Here is a 22,648-nt window from a genome sequence, read left to right as displayed (position 1 = left end):
CTGTGAGTCGGTGGTGGAGGGAGTTTGTTGATGGGGTACCAATCAAGTTGGCTGCTTTGTCCTGGATGATGTCGAGCTTCTTGAGTGTTGTTGGAGCTGCACTCATCCAGGCAAGTGGAGAGTTTTCCATCACACTCCTGTCTTGTACCTTGTAGATGGTGGACAGGCTTTGGGGAGTCAGGAGGTAAGTTACTTGCCACAAGATTCTTAGCATTTGACCTGCTCTTGTAGCCATGGTATTTATATGGCTACTCCAGTTCAGTTTCTGGTCAATGGTAACCCCCAGGATGTTCATAGTGGGGTATTCAGCGATCATAATGCTATTGAATGTCAAGGGGAGATGGTCAGATTCTCTCTTGTTAGAGATGGTCATTGCCTGGCACTTGCATGGCACGAATGTTAGTTGCCACTTATCATCCCAAGCCTGGATATTGTCCAGGACTTGCTGCATTTCTACACAGACTGCTTCAGTATCTAAGGAGTCATGAATGGTGCTGAACATTGCACAATCATCAGTGAACATCCCCACTTCTGACCTTATGATTGAAGGAAGGTCATTGATGAAGCAGCTGAAGTTGGTTGGACGTAGGACACTACCCTGAGGAACTCCTCCAGTGGAGCTGAGATGATTGCTCTCCAACAACCACAACCATCTTCCTTTGCGCTAGGTACGACTCCAACCAGCAGAGAGTTTTCCCCCTGATTCCCATTGTCTTCCGTTTTGCTCGGGCTCTTTGATGCCCAACTCAGTCTAATGCCGCCTTGATGTCAAGGGCAGTCACTCTCACCTCACCTCTTGAGTTCAGCTCTTTATTCCATGTTTGAACCAAGGTTGTAATGAGGTCTGGAATAGAGTGGCCTTGGTGGAACCCAAACTGAGCATCAGTGAGCAGGTGCTAAGCAAGTGCCGCTTGATAGCACTGCCAACAACACGTTCCATCACTTTACTGATGATTGAGAGTAGACTGATAGGGCGGTAATTGGCCGAGTTGGACTTGTCCTGCTTTTGTGGACAGGACATACCTGGGCAATTTTCCACATTGCTGGGTAGATGCCAGTGTTGTAGCTGTACTGGAACAGCTTGGTTAGAGGCGTGGCAAGTTCTGGAGCACAGGTCTTCAGTACTATTGCCGGAATGGTGTCAGGGCCCATAGCCTTTGCAGTATCCAGTACCTTCAGTTGTTATTTGATATCATGCAGAGTGAACCGAATTGGCTGAAGACTGGCATCTGTAATGCTGGGGACTTCAGGAGGAGGCCGAGATGGATCATCCACTCGGCACTTCTGGCTGAAGATGGATGCAAATCTTCAGCCTCACCTTTCGCACTGATGTGCTGGGCTCCCCCATCATTGAGGATGGGGATATTTGTGGAGCCACCTCCTCCTCTTAGTTGTTTAATTGTCCACCACCATTCACAACTGGATGTGGCAGGACTGCAGAGCTTAGATTTGATCCGTTGGTTATGGGATCGCTTAGCTCTGTCTATCACATGCTGTTTACACTGTTTGGTATGCAAGTAGTCCTGGGTTGTAGCTTCACCAGGTTGACACCTCATTTTGAGGTATGCCTGGTGCCGCTCCTTGCAAGCCCCCTTGCACTGTTCATTGAACCAGGGTTGGTCCCCCGTCTTGATGGCAGGGGGAATATGCCAGGCCATGAGGTCACAGATTGTGGTTGAATACAATTCTGCTGCTGCTGATGGCCCACAGCGCCTCATGGATGCCCAGTTTTGCATTGCTAGATCTGTTCGAAATCTATGCCATTTAACATGGTGGCTGTGCCACACAACACGATGGAGGGTATCCTCAGTGAAGCCGGGTCTTTGTCTCCACAAGGACTGTGCGGTGGTCACTCCTACCAATACAGTCATGGACAGATGCATCTGCGGCAGGCAGATTGGTGAGGATGAGGTCAAGTATATTTTTCCCTCTTGTTGGTTCCCTCACCACCTGTCGCAGACCCAGTCTAGCAGCTATGTCCTTTAGGACTCGGCCAGCTCGGTCAGTAGTGGTGCTACCGAGTTACTGTTAGTGACGGACATTGAAGTCTGACGAAAGGTTAACTTTGATTCTCTCTCCACAGATGCTGCCAGACCTGAGTATTTCCAGCACTTTTTGTTTTTATTTCAGATTTCCAGCATCTGCAGTATTTTGCTTGTATTGAAGCCACCCCCCGGCACCACCCCCCACCCCACCCCCCACCCCGCACCCAGAGTACATTCTGTGCCCTTGCCACCCTCAGTGCTTCCTCCAAGTGGTGTACAACATGGAGGAGTACTGATTCACCAGCTGAGGGTGGAGGGGGTCAGTGATCAGCAGCAGCAGGTTTCCTTGCCCATATTTGACCTGATGCCATGAGACTTCATGGAGGACTCACAGGGCAACTCCCTCCCGACTGTATACCACTGTGCCGCCACCTCTGCTGGGTCTGTCCTGCCGGTGGGACAGGACATACCTGGGGATGGTGATGGAGGTGTCTGGGACATTGTCTGTAAGGTATGATTCCGTGAGTATGACTATGTCAGGCTATTGCTTGACTAGTCTGTGGGACAGCTCTCCCAACTTTGGCACAAGCCCCCAGATGTTAGTAAGGAGACTTTGCAGGGTCGACAGGGCTGGGTTTGCTATTGTCATTTCCGCTGCCTAGGTCGATGCCGGGTGGTCCATCTGGTTTCATTCCTTATTGGCTTGCTGCATGCAGACACTGACTGTTTCATTACCTGAGGAGTTGTGAATGGGGTTAAACACTGCAATCATCAGTGAACAGCCCACTTCTGACCTCATTATGGAGGGAAGATTATTGATGAAGCAGCTGATGATGTTTGGCCTAGGACACTGCCCTGAGGAACTCCTGCAGGGTGTCCAGGAGCTGAGATGATTGGCCTGCAACAACCGTAAACATCTTCCTTTGTGCTCGGTAGACTCCAGCAAGCGGAGCGTTTTCTCTGATTCCTACTGACTTCAGTTTTGTTAATTCTCCTTGTTGCCACACTCAGTCAAATGCTGCCTTGATGTCAAGGGCACTAATTCTCAGCTCATCTCTGGAATTTAGCTCTTTGGTCCATATTTAGACCAAGGCTGTAATGAGTTCTGGAGCTGACTGGTCCTGACGGCATCCAAACGGAGTATTGGTGAGCAGGTTATTGGTGACTAAGTGCCGCTTGAAAGCACCCGATTGAATACTAGAAGCAGAGACCTTAAATCTCTGCGTAATTCAATCTCTCAACTTTCTGAGATGGAAACAATGAGCACTGTGACTTAGAATGTGGACACAAAAGAGAAGAGAACAGGGACTCTGAAAGGTACGGCCCACACTGAGTCAGCATCTGTGGACAACCCTGACTGTTCAGCAGTGTGCACCCAGTAGGCACATAGACCAACGTCCATGGGTATTCACTCACTCATTAGTCATGTGCCAATTTCAGGTCAGTTTCCTAAACTTAGAGACCACCATAGCACAAACAATATTGATCCACTCTGTCAACATTCATAAAACAATATGTTCAACCTAAGCTTCAGAGGTAATAATCTTCCTTTTATGCATAGATTCCAGTGCTGCTTCATCCCATTCCCTGAAGAAACTTCAGTTCTTCCCATGATTAAGTACATTATGTGATGTCACCGAGGTCAATATTTTCTTTCTAAATCAACATTCAGGATTAGATTGGATTGTTAAATGATGGACAAGGGATTGATGAGATATGGGAACAGTGTGGGTAAGTATGATTAGAACTGTATGCTCACGTGGAGGTTAAACACCAATATGGACTGTTTGGTTCCAATGGCCTGTTTCCATGTTGGAACTTCTTTGCATTATCAAAACTCCTAAATTCACTTGATTACATTGTCACAATGAATGCAAAAATGTGATTGCATTCAAGAATACAGTGTACCTGGGAAACTGTCGAGCATCTCTTCTTCACTCTCATTGTCCTCCTGATGTTTGCCCTGCTAAGATTAGAAAGCAGTTCAATTAGAGAAGGGACTTCTAGATGTTCCTCACCTATCCCATGGTCTTAGCCAATATTGATCTCTCAACCAAAGTTACTGAAAACAGATTAACTGGTCATTTGTCTCACTGCTATTTTTGGAACCCTTTTGTGCACTAATTGGCTGCGGTGTTTGCCTATATAACAATGAATTCACTTCAAAAGTAATCCATGGGCTGTAAATTGCCTCGGGACATCCTGACGATAATGTGCAAGGTATCTGTATGGCTATGAAGAGGGAGCAGACAAGGTGGAATAATTGGATAGCTGTAATTGGATAGGTGATGGTGGGCCATCTTCTTGAAACACTGCAATGCTGCAACTGAGTGGCTTGCTAGGCCACGTCAAAGGGCACTTAAACGTTAAACACGTTAGTGTAGGGCTAGAGTCACATACAGGTTAGACTGAGTGAGGACAACATGTTTCTTTCCTCAGAGGACATTAATGAATTAGTTGGGTTTTTGCAGCAATCTGGCGGCTTTTCATGGTTACTTTTACTGGTACCAGCTTTTTATTTCCAGGTTTTAAAAGACATGAATTCACGTTCTCTGGGTTATTGGTTCAGGTTTTTACGTTTAATTATAAATTATAACATTAAAATAGGAAAATAAGCTGCAAAGTCTGAGAAGCCGAGCTATCCTAGTTTTAATAACCAACGCTAAGGGTAATTTGTCAGTCAAATGAGCTTTTCACAGCAGAGGTCAGTTTTGTGGGTCCTTGGTTGGGAAAGTGGGGAAATGAGTGTGATGTCAGAGTGTATTACCTTGGGGTATCTGAAGTGCAGTAGGAGGTTAGTTTTTTATTAATTCATTCTCGAGTTATGGACATCGCAAGCAATATCTAGTTGCCCTTGAAAAGATGGTGGTGACCCTTCTTCTTGAACCACTGTAGTTCATATGGTAAAAGTGCTCCCACAGTGCTGTTATGTAGGGAGGATTTTGACTCAGCAACAAAGATTGAACAGCGGTATATGTCCATGTTGAGATATTGTATAACTTGGAGGGGAACTTGGAGTGTTCTGTGTTCTTGTTTCTAGCACCAAGCTTTGTATCCAGCCAATCTGATCAGATCAAAGGTTCCTCTTTCTCTGATGGCTGTGATGGACAGGAAATGTGTTTGGGCCAATTTCAATCAAGCTCAAGCTTGGGACAGATCCACAGCATAGAACATCCACAACTCAGTACTAACCAACCATCCTCAGCTGCTTCATCAATGACCTTCCTTCCATCACAAGGTCAGAAATGGGGATGTTCGCTGATGATTACACAATGTTCAGCAACATTCGTGATTCCTCCGATACTGTAGCAGCCTGTATCCAGATGCAGCAAGACCTGGACAACATCCAGGCTTGGACTGATAACTGGCAAGTAACATTTGTGCTACACAAGTGCCAGGCAATGACCATCTCAACGAAGAGAGAACCTAACCATCTGCCCTTGATGTTCAATAGCATTATGATCACTGAATCCCCCACTATCAACATCCTGGGGGTTACCATTGACCAGAAACAGAACTGGACCAGCCACATAAATACTGTGGCTACAAGAGCAGGTCAGAGACTGGGAATTCTGTGGGGAGTAACTCAATTCCTATCTCCTTAATGCCTGCCCACCATTTACAAGGCACAAGTCAGGAGCGTGATGGAATACTTTCCACTTGCCTGGATGAGTGCAGGTCCAACAACATTCAAAAAGCTCAACACCATCCAGGACAAAGCAGTCCACTTGATTGGCACACCATTTACCACCTTCAACATTCACTCCCTTCACCACTGATGCACAGTGGTAGCAGTGTGTACCATCTACAAGATGCACTGCTTAAACTCACCAATGCTCCTGAGACAGCACCTTCCAAACCCACGACCTCTACCACCTAGAAGGACAAGGGCAGTAGATGCATGGGAACACCACCACCTGCAAGTTCCTCTTCAAGCCACACACCATCCTGACTTGGAACTATACTTGCCATTCCTTCACTGTCGCTGGGTCAAAATCCTGGGACTCGCCTTCTAACAGCACTGTTGGTGTACCTAAACCCCAGCGGTTCAAGAAGGCAACTCACCACCACGTCGTCAATAAATGCTGGCCTAGCCAGTGACACCCACATCCCATGAAAGAGTAAATAAAAAATAAATTGGTAAAGTCACTCAGAGACCACAAGATATGAAAATGTCCCACTAGTGCAGAAAGGGTGAGGTTGGGAGGTTCGAGCAACTCTTCTGGGATTGGGTTATGGCAACTTACATTCCAGTGGAAGGAACTAAATTTTGGGTCTAACTGTTTCACATCTGATCTGGCAGTGGTTGACAATGACACTGACGCCCAGTGTTCTGACCTAATTCGGACAATATGATGGAGTGGGTATCTAAATGTTAGTGCACTTTTCCTTGGATTGAATCTCATTGGCAAATGGTGGGTTCACCTCTTATTGAGAGTTTGGCAGGATACCCCACCATAGGACACCACTATTTCCCAGTTCAAAGAGGAAGCACAGGAATTTCCATGAATCATGTGAGCAGCAGGATGCCTAATATTCAGACAAGACAGTGGAGATGTTCCTGGAGTAGGTGCCCAGAGGAGGCAGGTCCTTTTTCACTTCAACTGATAGACAAATGGCTCAGGCTACATGGCAGGAGATAGCCACAAACATTAATACTTCAGAAACTGAAACCTACTGCCCCTGCCCGGTTTGGTCTTTATGTGACTCCAGCTCCACACCAAAGTGGTTGATTCTTAATTGTCTTCTTAACTGGCCTGGTAAGATATACACTTATATCGAACTCTCAGAGTAACATGGGATGGGCAGTAAATACCTCCCTTGTCAGTGACACCACATACCGAGAATGAGTAAAAGAAAGATATCCTCTGTTAATCTAATATATCTATTTAAATGGATCATTTACCTCATGCAAAGACAGTCTGCCTTGTAGGATTTCAACCTGCTTGATAACATCTTGATGTTCTTTCTCTTTCTCAGTTAGTTTGTTCGTGAGCTCCTGTATCTGTCAACATTACCAAACTTATTATCAAGACATAAAAGGTTTACATAGTGCTTAAGTTAGAAAAGGTTGTGTAGATTTTCTTCTTCAATCATCGGAGGCCATCGCAGAGGGAAATTGAGGTTCACATTTTTTGTCTAACAGAAATTCCATGGCAGGTATTGACCCTTCCACTAGATTCTGTCAATCTCGTGCCATAACAGTGTAGCCTTCTGACATTAATAGACCAAGTCTTTGCCTTCTGTTAGTGAAATCTCCAAAGTATCTTGAATGAATGGAATCGAATGTAACTACAATTGAGTTCTCCCTCACATAATACACCTCAGTGAAGTCTGTAGATAAATTAGTGAAGAATCCTGTTGTATGTTTGGTTTGTCCACTGCAACCTTAATACACTTAGTTAGTCTAGCTTAAAGAGGTTCCTGAGTCTTCAGCACTTTCAACATAAACTCTTTATTACATTCTAACTATGTACAGCTTCTCACCAGGCTTTGAAACTCCTCTGAAGCCATGCTGCATCTCCCTCCAGTCTCTCTCACGTGACTTCTTACATCATCATAGTGGGAGGTATTCCTTACACTTTTTCAACATTAACCCTTTCAGATCCCTATATTACAAATCTCAGCCCTGAAGTAGTCATTAATAGACTCACAGATGATCCAAAGGCATTCACAGATACATTGGTCATTGAAGTTTGATGTGTTGTAGCATTATGTAAATATCTTGATTCTGAAGTATGCCAGCATAATCAGAACGGAAAGTGCCGCTATTTTTTCAAATTAAATGTGAATTGCTGATAACCCTAAAATATGCACCCAGATCCCTGTTGATATTCAAAAGTACAGACTTCTCCTGTTAATTTTGCATTCAGGTGTTGGAATAAAACAGTTGAAGCTTTCTTAGTGTAAACAAATTTGTATCATCCATTAATTTGAATTAATACACTTCAAATTAACAGCAGTGGACTACTTCAACTAATATTATCCAAACTCATTACAATCCAACTCTGAAAGAATGGTGAGACAGTTTGACCGGCAGAAATTATTTAAAAATTGAAGTACCTGATTCTCCAGTTTCTGGATTCCACAATCTTTTGCGATCAGCACTTTCTGAAAACAAAAGGAATTTCAAAGATTTTATTGTTTCTTTCCCACGTCTCACATATGCCACAGCCAATGTGTAAAACTGGTCATGCAGTTAACTGAAAGCATGGCCTACCAATGCCGGAAACCAGCACTGACGATAAACCAACCAGTTCAGAGTTGGCATGTGCAGATGTGGGAAATGCCAACTCTTTAAAAAAAGATGCTTTTAGGAGCTCACAAATCAAATGGATGGACTTTCAGTAATGCAAAGGTGAATGGGTAAGTCCTACCTCCATTTAAAAATGAGCTCCATGCAAGTAACAGCTTATGTAAGGACAGTGTTACAAATGGGTGAGGAAGGGGTCTCAGGCTCCCCGCTGGCCCCTTTCCTGGTTTGGCCGTAACCGGATTTAATTTTTAAAAACACAGTGTTTTTAGCTTCACCTCAGTGAGTCCTTACTCACTGCTCTCTAATTGAAACTGTAAATGAACCAATCAGGCAGGCTTTCTTAGGTTTAAACAAGAAAGGTGTAAGTTTATTAACCTTATCTCTCTAACTCAGTTAAAATTATTAAAAATACACGAAGCAACCACGCTAGCATGAATATGAGATAAACACAAACACAAATAGATACAGAGGAGGAGAAAGAATTAAAGGGGGAAGGGTTTGGAGTAGTAAATGGAATGCAGTTACTGTCTTTAGTTTTGCTGTAAAGTCTTTGGTTGGAATTGCGGTCTTGTAGTTCTTGCTGGGGCCCAATGAACACTTTCAAACTTGCTTCTCTGGTACCAGAAGGCTGAAGAGGTCCTCTGTCTTGTTGCTTCCATGGGTCCCTGGGACTTTGCTTGAGACAGAGAGAGAGAGACAGGGAGATAGCTTCCTTCTCTTTTGTCTTCAAATTGCAGTCTGCCCTTTCTGTGTGGCACAATTCAAAAAGTCCCCAGGTTGGCCAGCAGATTAGTCATGTGACCAGCTCTTTGATTGAAACAGCATCGTCTGCGAGGATTGTTGATTTCAAAAGTTCTCCAGTCACACTCAGTGGGGCAGTGGAGGTTTGTCTCTTACAAAGTCAGTGGCTCTCAATGCCTTTTGATCACCATTATTGACAAAACCCATCTCGCTAATTAAATCAGTGAGCTCTCCCATTGTCTCTCAATGCAACTGTCTCTCGGAATGCAAATGTGCAGCCATGTTTTAGCTGTTCAGCTCTATGCTCCTATTAAACAAGTTGTGTTCAATGTCCAGTAAAAAGTTCAAGTTCCATATGACTAAATTAATGTTTCCATTTGGCAGGTGTGGTTTCCGTCACACCTCCACCTCTGACTGAATGAAATGCAATATGAGGAAAGCATTTCATTATAAATTGTAAGGAAGAGACAATACAGGAAAGCACACATGCATTTCTCTTATTCATTCCCATTCATTCAGAAATCTTAAAATTGTTACAGCCTGTCCTTTCTCTGTAGCAGTGCTGTTTTAAACTGCCCCTTTTCCTTTGAGGTGGGTCTTAGATAGTTATGTTTTGCCCAAGGGGTTTTAAAGATTCTTTACTATCAGCTTGCAATAAATTGGGACTAGGCATCGCAATAAACATGTAATCTTTGGGGACATTTGAGGTTTGCACATTTCCATGATTGTCTAGGGTGCCTTTGTTCCTGTTGGGGTCTGCAGGATTAGATTTAATTAGCCCTGGTTTGGAGCTCTGATCATGGGAGGCAGCAGTGGGTGGATCCACGGACTTCACTATCAGTGGTCCGGTGAGTCATGCAAGTGCTGTTCACTTCAGGGCATTCATTGTTGGTTCAATTTTCTTCTGACTGTGGGGGATTATTTTTTGCTAATCTTCCTTTGTTCTCTGGGACATTCTTGCTTGCAGGTATTTGTTCAGATTCTACTGCACTCCCCTGTGGCATTTCAACTAGGTGAGGCATCACCCTTACGGTTCAGAGTCAAACAGAGGTACAGCACCAAAACAAGCCCTTCGGCCCACCGAGTCTAAGCCGACCATTAGCACTAATCCTACATTACCCAATTTTCCCTCTCTCATATCCCCACCTTCCCTCAATTCTCCTACCACCTACCTACACTAGGGGCAATTTTTACAATGGCCAATTTACCTATCAACCTGCAAGTCTTCGGCATGTGGGAGGAAACCGGAGCACCCAGAGGGAACCCACATGGTTACAGGGAGAACTTGCAAACTCCACACAGGCAGCTGCCAGAACCGAACCAAACCCGGGTCGCTGGAGCTGTGAGGCTGCGGTGCTAACCACTGCGCCACTGTGCCACAGTTTCTCTGCCCTCTTGAGGACTTTCTTTGTCCCTGCAGGTTTCTGTAAATGCTGTTAGCAACCCTGGAAGGGTGTTTCGTTGTCTGTATTTACATAGGAGGATGTGGGTCTACTTTTTCCAACATTTCGGGTTTGGCTAACCAGACAGTAGGGGTTTTCATTTGGGAATCCTCTTGGATCTCCTTTAACCTGTCCTCGCTGTCCCCTTTCCCCCTTTCTTCTCAAACGTTTTGCCAGCCCTGTGCCTGTCTGTCCCCTTTTGCTCACAGCAGGTGTCCCTTACAATTCACCAGCCCTCTGCTGGAGGGACCTCCAAACGCCAGTACAGGACTTAGAAGTGCAGATTTCACTGTAGGTTCGGGTTTCCCCTCAACCTGGCACATGTGGCAACTCCTGCAGTACTCCACCACATCTTTGTGTTTGGTCATGGCCCAATTCACTACACATTCAGGGGAACTGTAGGGGACCATCTCCTGCCACTGCCCTGTCTCTCTGATCTGCTTCGGTTCTCTTTCACCACTGGGGAAGTTATCACCTTCGCCCCCATCAGTTCATTACCTAGGAGCAGATCAACCTCATCCACAGGCAAACTAGGGACAATCGCTATGATCACCAGTCCCGAAACTAGGTTGCACTCCAAGTGCACCTGGGGTAAAGGTACAGGTGTTCACTGCACTCTCTGGGGGAAAGGTCAGGCCTATTCCCAGCAGCCCCTGTCTTCCTGAGGATTACTATGGGCTTGCCTGCTCCACTCAAGGCACCCTTCAGACATAAAATCCTGATAACCTTCAGGGATCCTATTAAATTTTCCTGCACCCACAGCAGTCTGTTTATCAAATTCATAATTTGATAAACTCTCATCTGGCCAGAGGGAATAAACTTCATGGGCTTTTCCTGTTAGCTTACTTTGCAGCAGGAGAGTCCAGCTCTCAGCCAGACATTTGAACTGCCAAACAATTTCTCAAAAGATACAAAAAATGCTTCCACATCTCCCTCATTGAATTTTGGAAGCAATTGGGAAAATTTTAAAAATGTCAGCACAAAGTCCCAAATTACTATTCTCCATATTGACCATGCTAGCTAACTCAAGCCACCTCAGGTCTCTTTCCTCCTGTTCCTTCTGGAAATTTCTTTCTCTCTCTCTCTCCTGTCTCTTTTTTTCTCTTCTCTCTCTCTCTTTCCCTGTCTTCTAATTCAAGTTTCCTCTGTTCCAATTGTATCTTGCCAATATTATCCTGTCTGACTCGAATTCTAACCCTGCCTCTGATTCTTCAGATTTGAGGGAAAAGTGGTTGGCCACTAATCTTAGAAGTTCTGCTTGCCTAGCCTTGGCACAGAAAGTGATCCCACACTTGCTCAGCCATATTTCTGAACTCTTCCATAGACAGTGCCTTTAACTTATCCCAATTTACAGTTCTGATGAAGGGTCATTGACCTGAAATGTTAACTCTACTTCTCTCTCCACAGATGCTGCCAGACCTGCTGAGTATTTCCAGCACTTCTTGTTTTTATTCCCAATTTACTTCACCCTAGCTTGGGTAGTTACTGGCTTTGGTCACGGACGTGTTAGTATTCTAGCACACACAACCACAAGAAAACCTGTATTGAAATCATTTCCCTTTTTGATTGGGATCAATTTGATTTCCCACTTCCAATTTCTCATTTATCTGTGGGTCCAATCTTGACGCTAGCCCTGAAATTTCTGTTATGATCAGGTGAGGAAGGGGTCTCAGGTTCCCCGCTGGCCCCTTTCCTGGTTTGGCCATAATAGGGTTTAACTTTTAAAAACAGTGTTTTAGCTTCACCTCAGTCAGTTCTTGCTCACTGCTCTCTAATTGAAACTGTAAATGAACCAATCAGACAGGCTTTCTTAGAATTAAACAAGAAAGGTGTAAGTTTATTAACCTTATCACTCTAACTCAGTTAAAATTACTAAAAATATGCAAAGCAACCATGCTAGCGTGCATATGAGATAAACACACATGCAAATAGATACAAAGGAGGAGAAACAATTAAAGGGGGAGGGTTAGTATAGTAGATGGAATGCAGTGATTGTCTTTAGTTTTGCTGTAAAGTCTTTGGTTGGAATTGCGATCTTGTAGTTCTTGCTGGGCCCAATGCACACTTTCAAACTTGCTTCTTTGGTGCCAGAAGGCTGAAGAGGTCCTCTGTCTTGAGGCTTAAGTTGCTTCCATGGGTCCCTGGGACTTTGCTTGAGAGAGAGAGACAGGGAGATAGCTTCCTTCTCTTTTGTCTTCAAATTGCAGTCTGCCATTTCTATGTGGCACAATTGAAAAAGTCCCCAGGTTGGCCAGCAGGTTAGTCATGTGACCAGCTCTTTGTTTGAAACAGCATCGTCTACAAGGATTGTTGATTTCAAATGTTCTCCAGTCACACTCAATGGGGGGCGTGGGGGGGGGGGGGGGGTGGGGTGGTGCGTGGAGGTTTGTCTCTTACAAAGTCAGTGGCTCTCAATACCTTTTGATCACCACTATTGACAAAACCCATCTCGCGAACTGAATCAGTGAGCACTCCCATTGTCTCTCTGCAACTGTTCCTGGAATGCAAATGTGCAGCCATGTTTTAGTTGTTCAGTTATGTGGTCCTTTTAACCAAGTTATATTCAATGTCCAGTAAAAAGGTCAAGTAGTGTTCCATATGACTAAATTAATATGTTTCCATTTGGCAGGTGTGGTTTCCGTCACAACTGATACACCCAGAGTAGATGACTCAGGTTAAAGTCTGCAGTTTTAGGATTCTGGGCTGGGAGACAGCAAACGTAAACTGAATAGAGGTAACCTGGTATGGATTGGTGTTATGATAGTTTGGGTACATATACAGAGTTATGATGAAAGGTCATCGATCTGAAATTTTAGCATTATTTCTCTCTCCGCAGGTGCTGCCGATCTGTTGAATATTTCCAGCATTTTCTCTTTCAGATTTCCAGCATTCACAATATTTTGCTTTTGTACAGGATTTGTGTTTTCTAATTTGTTAATAATTGCCATTTGCAAACAAGAAATCCTTTACAGTATTTATAATGTTCTTAAATACTGACCTGGTTTAGACTCTCAAGGCTTTGATTGAATGGATACAACTTTTAAGAAGGTGCAAGATCAGAGAGACGTTGGGGGCACATGTACACAAATCTTTGAAAGTAGCAGGACATATTAATTAAGCTATTTAAAAAAGCATATGAGATCCTTGGATTTATTAATAAAGGCATGGAATAGGAAAGCAAGGAAGTTATGCTAAACCTTTATAAAACACTGGTTAGGTCTCAGCCGAGGAACTGTGTTCAAATCCTGGCACTGCAGTTCAGGAAGGAGGTCAAGAAATGTCTTCGAGGAGATTTACCAGAATGGTAGCAGGGACAAGGGATTGGTTATAGGGAGAGACTAGAGATCCTGGGATTGTTCTCCATAGCGCATAGAAAATAAAGAAGCACTTGCATTTATATAGTGCTTTTCACAACCACCAGACATCTCAAAGCGTTTTACAGCCAATGAAGTACCTTTGAAATGTAGTCACTGTTGTAAGGGGAGAGAGATTTAATACAGACATTCAAAATTATGAACCATTTTGATCGAGTCGATAGGATGAAACTGTTTCCACTGGTAGGAGGGTCATTAACCAGAGGACACAGATTTAAGGTAATTGGCAAAAGAACCAGAGAGACATTGAGGAGTTTTTTTCTACATAGCAGAGTGTAATGATCTGGAATGGACTGCCAGAAACGATGGTGGAAGCAGATTTAATGGTAACCCTCAAAAGAGAATTGGAAAAATACTTGAAAAGGAAAGGTTTACAGGGCTTTCGGCCAGTGGGATTATAAGAATAGCTCTTTTAAGGAGCCAGCACTGACACAATTAGACAATAGCCTCCTTCTATGCTTTATAGGGCAAGATTTTAACTCACTTAAAACCCATTCACTTACAGAGTTAAAATTGGGCCTATATTCTACAGAACTCAGCTGCACATTGTTATAGCAGTGCTTAATTAGCTTCCTACTTTGATTCAGTCGTGGTTTGGTGTTGTGTTATGAATATGAAATTGGAACCAATGAGGTGTTGGTATGGCAGAGGTTTGCATGTGTAAAAAGTTTGAGGGACAAATTGTGCACTAGATTTAAGACATTTATATAGATTATCATTTATTATATTACACATGGAGTATGAAGAAACCTGGGCAAGAAACTCACTAGTGTCAAAGTGATTAATAATTTTTTATAAGACTTGCTGATGCTTTCTAACAGGCAGCAGAGCTTTTTGACAGCAGGCCCAAGGCCTGCAGCTCGGCTAATGGTAAACCATGTGCTGTCTTCATTATGCTTGGGTAAAAGATGTTGTAAAGCATTACCTCCCGCTGGCACTTGTCCACCAGCTCCTCTAGGTTGCTAATCGTCTGCAGCAGGTGTTGTCGCTCCTGTTGAAGCAGGACTATCTCCTCACTCAGCCTCTGATCATCCTGTGAAACCAACAGAGGTAGTTAAAGGAGAGATGTAGGCATGGGTGAATGTGTATCGGGCTTACTTTACTTCCACCCTGCCGCACCCGCAGCCCACGCCCCCTCACCATCCCCAATCACCACCCCCCCCCGCCCCCCCACCCAACCCCTCACCTCCACCTTCTCACCAGTTGTCTCCCTTATTCTCCTGTAGGCACTGGCAGGACCTGCTGATGAATAGGTTTGCTGAGGTCATCTAGTACTGCCATTGGGCCAATGGGCATTCTCCAAGTGCGAGTCTAGACAGCGAGTATCAGTTGACTATTCTCCAATGTGAGGCAACGCTGCTGAGTTCTATGTTATCTTCACTTGATGCCCACACTCATGTACATTCCAGTGTGAATCAGTAGACAGCAACAATGAGCAGTTAAAACAGATTTTAAGGAACATATTAAATTGTAAATACTCCATTGCCTGTACTTCACCCCTCCCAAATTCTTTTTTTCCCATTCTCTTTCTGCCCTATTTATTGCTTGGATTTTAAATTTGTTTTGTTTTTGATATAGATTTTTAACAATTGATCCTTTAAAAATTCGAATTGATATTTAAATAGGACTTCTGGATGCCCATAAATGCTTTATAACCAACAATGTACTTTGTGAAGTATAGTAACTATTGTGAACAACTTTGTCCCACAAACAACAATCAGATAAATGACCAGATAATGTGAGTTTGGTGCTATTGGTTGAGGGATAAATGTGAGCGAGTATACCTCCCCTGCCTTTCTTCAAGTTGTACCATGGGCATTCTGGACAGCCTTGGCTTAACACCTCATCTGAAAGACAACACCTCCTTCAGTCCTGCACTGAGCATCAGTCTGCGTAAGGTACCTAACGTCTGGAGTAGGGCTTGAACCTACACTGTCAGAGGTGAGAGGGAAGTTGGTTGGTAGCTTTGTGATCTAGCATCTTAGCATCCATACTGCACAGAGCTGATTGGCAGATGTAAATGAATTTGATAGATTCATGTGGAACGGCTTTGATTAGTTGATGTGGAATGGATCTGATGGGCTAATGAGAGATGCGGTTGATTGGCCAATGAGGAGGGGTTTGATTGATTAATGTGGAAACGGTGTGATTGGATAAGTGGCTGTATTCCATATGTTCTGAAGGCTGAGTGAGTGGGTTGAACTCACCTTTGGTGTGAGCGTTTCTGTTGAAGAGTAGGATGGACTCGTCGATTCACCAGTGGAGAGAAACTCACAGGATTGAGAAAGGCTCTGGAACCGGCAGCACAGGGAATATATGTTTCAGTTTTAAAGCAATAATTGACAACTGTGACACAGAAACCAATAAATAACTATTTTTTCCCTTCTACCATCCTACCCTTACCATCCCCCAATACCCCTCATTCCCATCTGTTTGTTCGTTGGTGTCATCTTCTTCTCAGAATGTTGACTGTCATGGATCTCCGCTTATGTCTGTCCTGTGTCTGTCCTTACACTTTCTGCTAGGTCAACTGCATCCAGTCCATTATATCTGTCATCCATTTTCTTCTCTGCTTCCCTCTCCTACATTTTCCGTCGGTCTTTCCTTCCAATAATTGCCTCTGTCTATCTTCTGCTCTAATGATGTAACTGAAATATTGTATCTTCCTCTCTTTGATATTATACACTAATTTCCTCTTTTCTCCAGCCATTTCCAGCACTTCCTCACTAGTCTTTCTGTCTGTGTAGGATATGTAGAACATCCTCCAATATGTCCACATCTCGAATCCTACTTCCACTGGGAGTGACTGAATAACTATCAGGAGCAAGAATGCTGCCTGATTGTTTTTCACTTCCGTAAACTAAGTCAAATCACATATAATAAAAGCAAAATACTGCAGATGCTGGAAATCTGAAATAAAACCAAAAAGTGCTGGAAATACTCAGCAGGTCAGACAGCATCTGTGGAGAGGGAAGCAAAGTTAACGTTTCAGGTCAGTGACCTTTCATCAGAACTGGCAAAGGTTAGAAATGTAATAGGTTTTAAGCAAATAAAGTGGGGGTGGGGCAAAAGAGAACAAGGAAGGTGTTGATAGGACAGAGGGTCACAGGGAATAACTGACAAGGAGGTCATGGGGCAAAAGCAAAGACAAAAAGTGTGTTAATGATGTGGTGAAAGACAAAGAATTAGTGCAGAGAGGGTGTTAAATGACAGAATAATGAAAGCCCTAGCCAAAAGCACAAACATGAAAAAAAAGTGGGCAGGCACATGGTAAAAAAAAGTGTAATGACAAAAAAAACTAAAATAAAATGAAATAAAAATAAATAATACAAAGTCAAACTAAAAAAAGGGGGGCCCGTCATGCTCTGAAATTATTGAACTCAATGTTCAGTCCGGTAGGCTGTAGTGTGCCTTATTGGTAAATGAGGTGCTGTTCCTCGAGCTTGCGTTGATGTTCACTGGAACACTGCAGCAATCCCAGGATAGAGATGTGGGCATGAGAGCAGGGGAGTGTGTTGAAATGGCAAGCGACAGGAAGCTTGGTGTTATGTTTTCGCACTGAGCGGAGGTATTCCGCAAAGCGATCATCCAATCTGCATTTGGTCTCCCCAATGTAGAGGGGACCACATTGTGAGCAGCGAATACAGTATACTAAATTGTGAAAGAAGTACAATTATATCGCTGCTTCACCTGAAAGGAGTGTTTGGGGCTTTGGATAGTGAGGAGAGAGGAGGTAAAAGGGCAGATATTACACCTCCTGCGATTGCAGGGGAAGGTGCCATGGGAAGGGGACGAAGTGTTGGGGGTAATGGAGCAGTGGACCAGGGTGTCATGGAGGGAATGATCCCTTCGAAATGCTGACAGGGGAGGGGAAGGGAAGGTGCGTTTGGTAGTGGCATCACGCTGGACGTGGCGGAAATGGCGGAGGATGATCCTTTGGATGTAGAGGCTGGTGGAGTGGAAAGTGAGGACAAGGGGAACCCTGTCGTGGCACTGGGAGGGAGAGGAAGGGGTGAGAGCAGACTGTTCTCAATGAAAAGGTTCGGGAAATGAGTCGGACACGGTTGAAGGCCCTGTCAACCACAGTGGGGAGGAATCCTCGGTTGAGGGAAAAGGCAGACATATCAGAAGTGCTGTTGTGGAAGGTTGCATCATCAGAGCAGATGAGTCAGAGATGGAGAAACTGGGAGAATGGAATGCCTTACAGTAGGCAAGGTTTGAGGAAGTGTAGCCAAGGTAGCCGTGGGAGTCGGGCTTATAATGACTATTAGTAGACAGCCTATCCCCAGAGATGGAGACAGAGAGGTCGAGGAAGGGAAGAGAAGTGTCGTAGATGGACCATGTAAAGGTGAGAGAAGGGTGGAAATTGGAAGAAAAGTTGATAAAATTTTCCAGTTCAGGGCGGGAGCAGGAAACGGCACCGATACAGTCTTCAATATACCAGAAAAAGAGTTGGGGGAGGGGGCCTGAATAGGACTGGAACAAGGAATGTTCGACATATCCCACAAAAAGACAGGCATAACTAGGACCCATGCGGGTACCCATAGCAACAACTTTTACTTGAAGGAAGTGAGTGGAATTGAAGGAGAAGTTGTTCAATGTGAGAACAAGTTCAGCCAGGCAGAGGAGGGTGGTGGTGGATGGGGGCTGGTTGGGCCTCTGTTCAAGGAAGAAGCAGAGAGCCCTCAAACCGCCCTGTTGTGGGATGGAGGTGTAGAGAGATTGGACGTCCATAGTGAAGAGGAGGCGGTTAGGGCCAGGAAACTGGAAATTGTCAAAATGACGGTGTCAGAAGAGTCACGAATGTAGGTGGAAAGAGATTGGACCAGGGGAGAAAAGATAGTGTCAAGATAGGAAGAAATAAGCTCAGTGGGGCAGGAACAGGCTGAAACGATGGGTCTGCTGGGACAGTCCTGTTTGTGGATTTTAGGAAGGAGGTAGAAACGGGCTGTCCGGGGTTGTGTGACTATGAGGTTGGAAGCTGTAGAGGGAAGATCTCCGGAGGAGATGAGGTCAGTGACAGTCTGGTGGACTTGCTGTTCGGTGGTGAGGTTATGGTCCAGGGGGAGGCAGGAAGAAGTGTCTGAGACTTGGCGCTGAGCCTCTGCAAAGTAGAGGTCAATGCACCAGACAACAACAGCACAACCCTTGTCGGAAGGTTTGATCACAATGTCGCAGTTAGACCTGAGAGAACGGAGTGCAGCAAGTTCAGAGGGAGACAGGTTAGAGTGAGTGAGGGGACTGGAGAAATTGAGACGGCTGATGTGTCACCGACAGTTCTCAATGAAAAGATCAAGAGTGGGTAACTGGCAAGAGGGAGGGATCTGGATGTATGGAGAAAGCTGGAGGTGGGTGAATGGGTCTGTTGGTTGGGCAGAGGACTCCTGGTCAACAAAGTGAGCCCAGAGGCAGAGGCGACGGAAGAAGAGTTCAACGTCATGCCAAGCGAGAAATTCATTGAGGTGGGGGCATAAGGGGATAAAACTGAGACCTTTGCTGAGTACAGAACGTTCAGCATCAGAGAGGGGACGCTCAGAGGGTATTGTAAATACATGGCAAGGGGTCAGATTATAAGGGATGGGGTCAGAGGGAAGTGAAGGGGAAGAAGGATCTGGATGGGCATTAGTCCCCATCAGCTGCTGAAGCTTGTGTTCCTTAACATCTGAACGGAAGAAAAAAAGGTTTTTGTTAATGCATCAGATAAGACGAAGGATGAATTGAAACTGTGGAGTAGAACAGCTTTGAGATAAGGTGAGGCGGTGCTTCTGGAGATAGAGGTCAAGTGTGTACACGTGGTGGCGCATGGCACTGAGTGTGGATCTCAGGATGCGATGGGAACAGCAGTCCAAGGAACGTTGTACATCTCGGAGATCCTGTAATCCTGGGTGGATTCAAAACATGAAGGGTGGAACTTCAGTTGGAATCCACATGAAATAAGTCAGAGCTGGAGACAGTCACTGAGGAAGGAAATGTCGCTGTGAAAACGAGTTTTAGTCGACACTTCATCAAACACCAGGAGGGAAGTAGAAAGCAATGACGGTGAAGGTAAGTCAAATAACAGTTCATCCAATACTAAGAACAGGTAACTCAGCATAAACTGGTGTCATTGAATCATTGTACGTCTGGTTGGTCTTCCTCCCAGCAATTGAGCCTAGGACCTGCCGCTTTGAATGGCTGAATTTTGTGCACAGCTTTCATTTGTCAAATGAGCTATTAAGGGAGCCTTGTTCCAATATTTGAGCTCAACAACTTCTCTGGATTCATTCTTAAGAATTCTTAAACCTATTCACCTGGAATTTCCTCTGGGGTTATCGATGGAAGATTGGCAGAACACCCCTGGAGAAACAACATGGCTGTTTATGACGTCTCGTCAGGGTTTCCCATCCATCTTATGCCCAAAATTACACAACACAATTTAGAGAATGCCACAGAAATTTTCTCCTGTTATTTTAACCTCTATTATTGCAAGTTAACCAGTAACATATTTCAGAATTTAGGGCCTGAAATTTGACCTGTGACTTTTTCAATTGACGGCAAAGTTGGCCTTCAGACTGGCTAAAACAGTATCTGTGATTGTGCCCCAGATGCCACACTGAATGCAGCTGGACTGTTACTGTCTATTTGTATTATTAGAGTGGGTTCCTGTTACCTGGATAGAAGGGGTGCTGGGCGGTAAGGGAGCTTGCCTCTTTCGGGGACTTGTAGTTTTCTCCTTTGCCAAAACCTGTAGAATTTGAGCATAAATTGATGAAAGATGCCAGAAAATGGAATAAGAATTCAAACAAAGTTGGGAGGGAGGAGTTTAGGCACGGAAAAACTGGAAGTGTGGAATCTCAGAGATACAGATGTGGTAGGAGGGCTTTCTGAGGGAGGACACTAGGATAGCAGAGAGATGGCGAGGATCAGAGGCAACTTTGCAGTCATGAATAGGAAGGAAACTCTGAAGCACACCATCACCTGAGGCATGGACGGAGGGGAGAAGATTCCAGGAATGTGGAGGAAGAGAATATGAAAGATGTGTTCCATAAGGTCTACATTATTTTTTTAAATAGTGAAAAATCAGCGGGAGCTACATCGTGGGTCAGCCAAGTGGATTAATTCTAACTGTAGAGGTTCAGACACTAGAGATAAATCAACTTGTTGTTTGTACTTTCTGTCGATAGTAATAAGACCAAGTTATATATTTATATAGTTACCCATAGGCAAACCATTAGGGACTGTGCACTACTAACCAATCCAGCCAAGTTCTCAGCACAGAATACCAAAGAATTACAGAATGTGGACCAATTTATACCCCTTGATGGACAATGTCAGATGACTTGCTCTAAACCTATCAATTCTGAGATTGAGTATTGCTGAAAATAGAGACATGTTGTCGAAGCTTTTCGTCTTGCATTCATCAGGACAATCACAAGAATAACCAATATAAGGGAAAACAACAACTTATACTGAATGAGGAGAGAGTGCTGATCAGTTGGCAAGTGAACTCTGATTGGTAGAGTCGTTGCCATGGTGAATGCACCAGTTTACGGTGACTGACAGTTCAAAGAATACATTCTCTGGATATAAAGATATTATGACTGAATCTATATTATTAAGCTACTTTTCCTATTATACATTATCCTTCACTTAGCAATAGCTGATCACAGTTCAGGCCTCTACTAAAGGAGCTATTACTTTAGAGAGAATGGCCTGCATCAGAAAGATTACTTATAGATGGTACAATGTCATAGATGTCTCTGCTTCTCTATAAGTGAGGATCAGAGAGACAGTGTTTAGTGTGTGTACAAGAGAGAACAACTGGGAAAAAAGGTCAGAAGACCACAAAGAAAGAAGAGGGATAGAGAGAGAGGAATTCCTGAAGGAAGACAGAGAAATTGGAGGGAACAGGAAAAGAGGTAAAGAGGGAGATTCAGAGGTAGAGAGTTGATGGAAGGAAAGGGACAGAGAGAGAGGAACACATAGATAGAGTGAGTTTCAATTTTTGTTGATCGTTTCCTGCCTAAAAACCAGGCAGCCATCAGTTGATAATCAGCTGGAGAGGGGGTGGGGGAGTGTGGTCTCAGCTGCCCCCTTGATGCCCAAAACCTGCCTCTTGCAATTGTCAGGGGGAATGTAAACAAATGAGCAGATGTCTGCTTGTTTCTGGCAGGAGGCTACCTAAATATACAAACTGGGGTCATGTGTTAGTTGTAGGGCCCTGTTTTCAATTTTCAGGTACAAATGGGGGTCTGCATTCATTTTGCCCAATAATATTAGGCAGTGGCGGCCACGCCAGAAAAGGCTCAGAAATTCCATTTGGTGAATTTCTGTGGTGTCAGGAGGAGTAGGAGTGTTCCTCCTGTCTCTACAGAAATACTGTGGGCTGGTGCCGGCTCCATGAACAGATCTTTCTGCAATTGCTCACCACCTCCCGTAATCCAACCTTGGTGGCCGGTTAACATGGGAGTTGATGGTTCCCAGCCCTCACATTTCTGGCAGGCTAAATGGGGTGTGCATGATTCACCGAGGTTATTATTTATGAGGCCCAAATATAAAAATGATTGGGGCCTCCTGATACAGGCTTCCAGTAATCTACTAGGGGTTTTCCTCAGATCATCTCTGGGTCTGTTGTGGACCAACTGATACAAATTGTTCTCTATGATGAGTCAACAACTCCATTATCGTTGTATCATCTGACGACCAGGATAGTAGAAGTAGAATTAGATGGACTTCGGTGTTTTCTTTTGTCCCATGTTTGCCTAGAGAGAATGGTACTGCATCACAAAGATTATTTAATATGTGGAATAATATCATAGAAGTCTCTTTATCACTATAAGATAGGTACTGACAGATGGTGTTTCGTGTAAG

General features: G+C 44.2%; 1 protein-coding gene across 1 annotated transcript in view; it reads right to left on the bottom strand.

Moving 5' to 3' along the window:
• Positions 1–22,648, bottom strand: part of ankrd24 (ankyrin repeat domain 24) — an 80,729-nt gene that overhangs the window by 23,163 nt on the left and 34,918 nt on the right. The window contains exons 12-17 of the mRNA XM_068015909.1: positions 20,448–20,522; positions 16,006–16,089; positions 14,724–14,831; positions 8,049–8,096; positions 6,892–6,990; positions 3,894–3,948 (exon numbers count right to left, since the gene is read on the bottom strand). Of these exons, the coding sequence (XP_067872010.1) occupies positions 3,894–3,948; positions 6,892–6,990; positions 8,049–8,096; positions 14,724–14,831; positions 16,006–16,089; positions 20,448–20,522 (469 nt within the window). The remainder of the gene's footprint in view (positions 1–3,893; positions 3,949–6,891; positions 6,991–8,048; positions 8,097–14,723; positions 14,832–16,005; positions 16,090–20,447; positions 20,523–22,648) is intronic.

The sequence above is a fragment of the Heterodontus francisci genome, chromosome 36, assembly GCF_036365525.1.
Source record: "Heterodontus francisci isolate sHetFra1 chromosome 36, sHetFra1.hap1, whole genome shotgun sequence".
Lineage (NCBI taxonomy): Eukaryota > Metazoa > Chordata > Chondrichthyes > Heterodontiformes > Heterodontidae > Heterodontus > Heterodontus francisci.
This window is presented reverse-complemented; position numbering and strand designations above follow the sequence as displayed.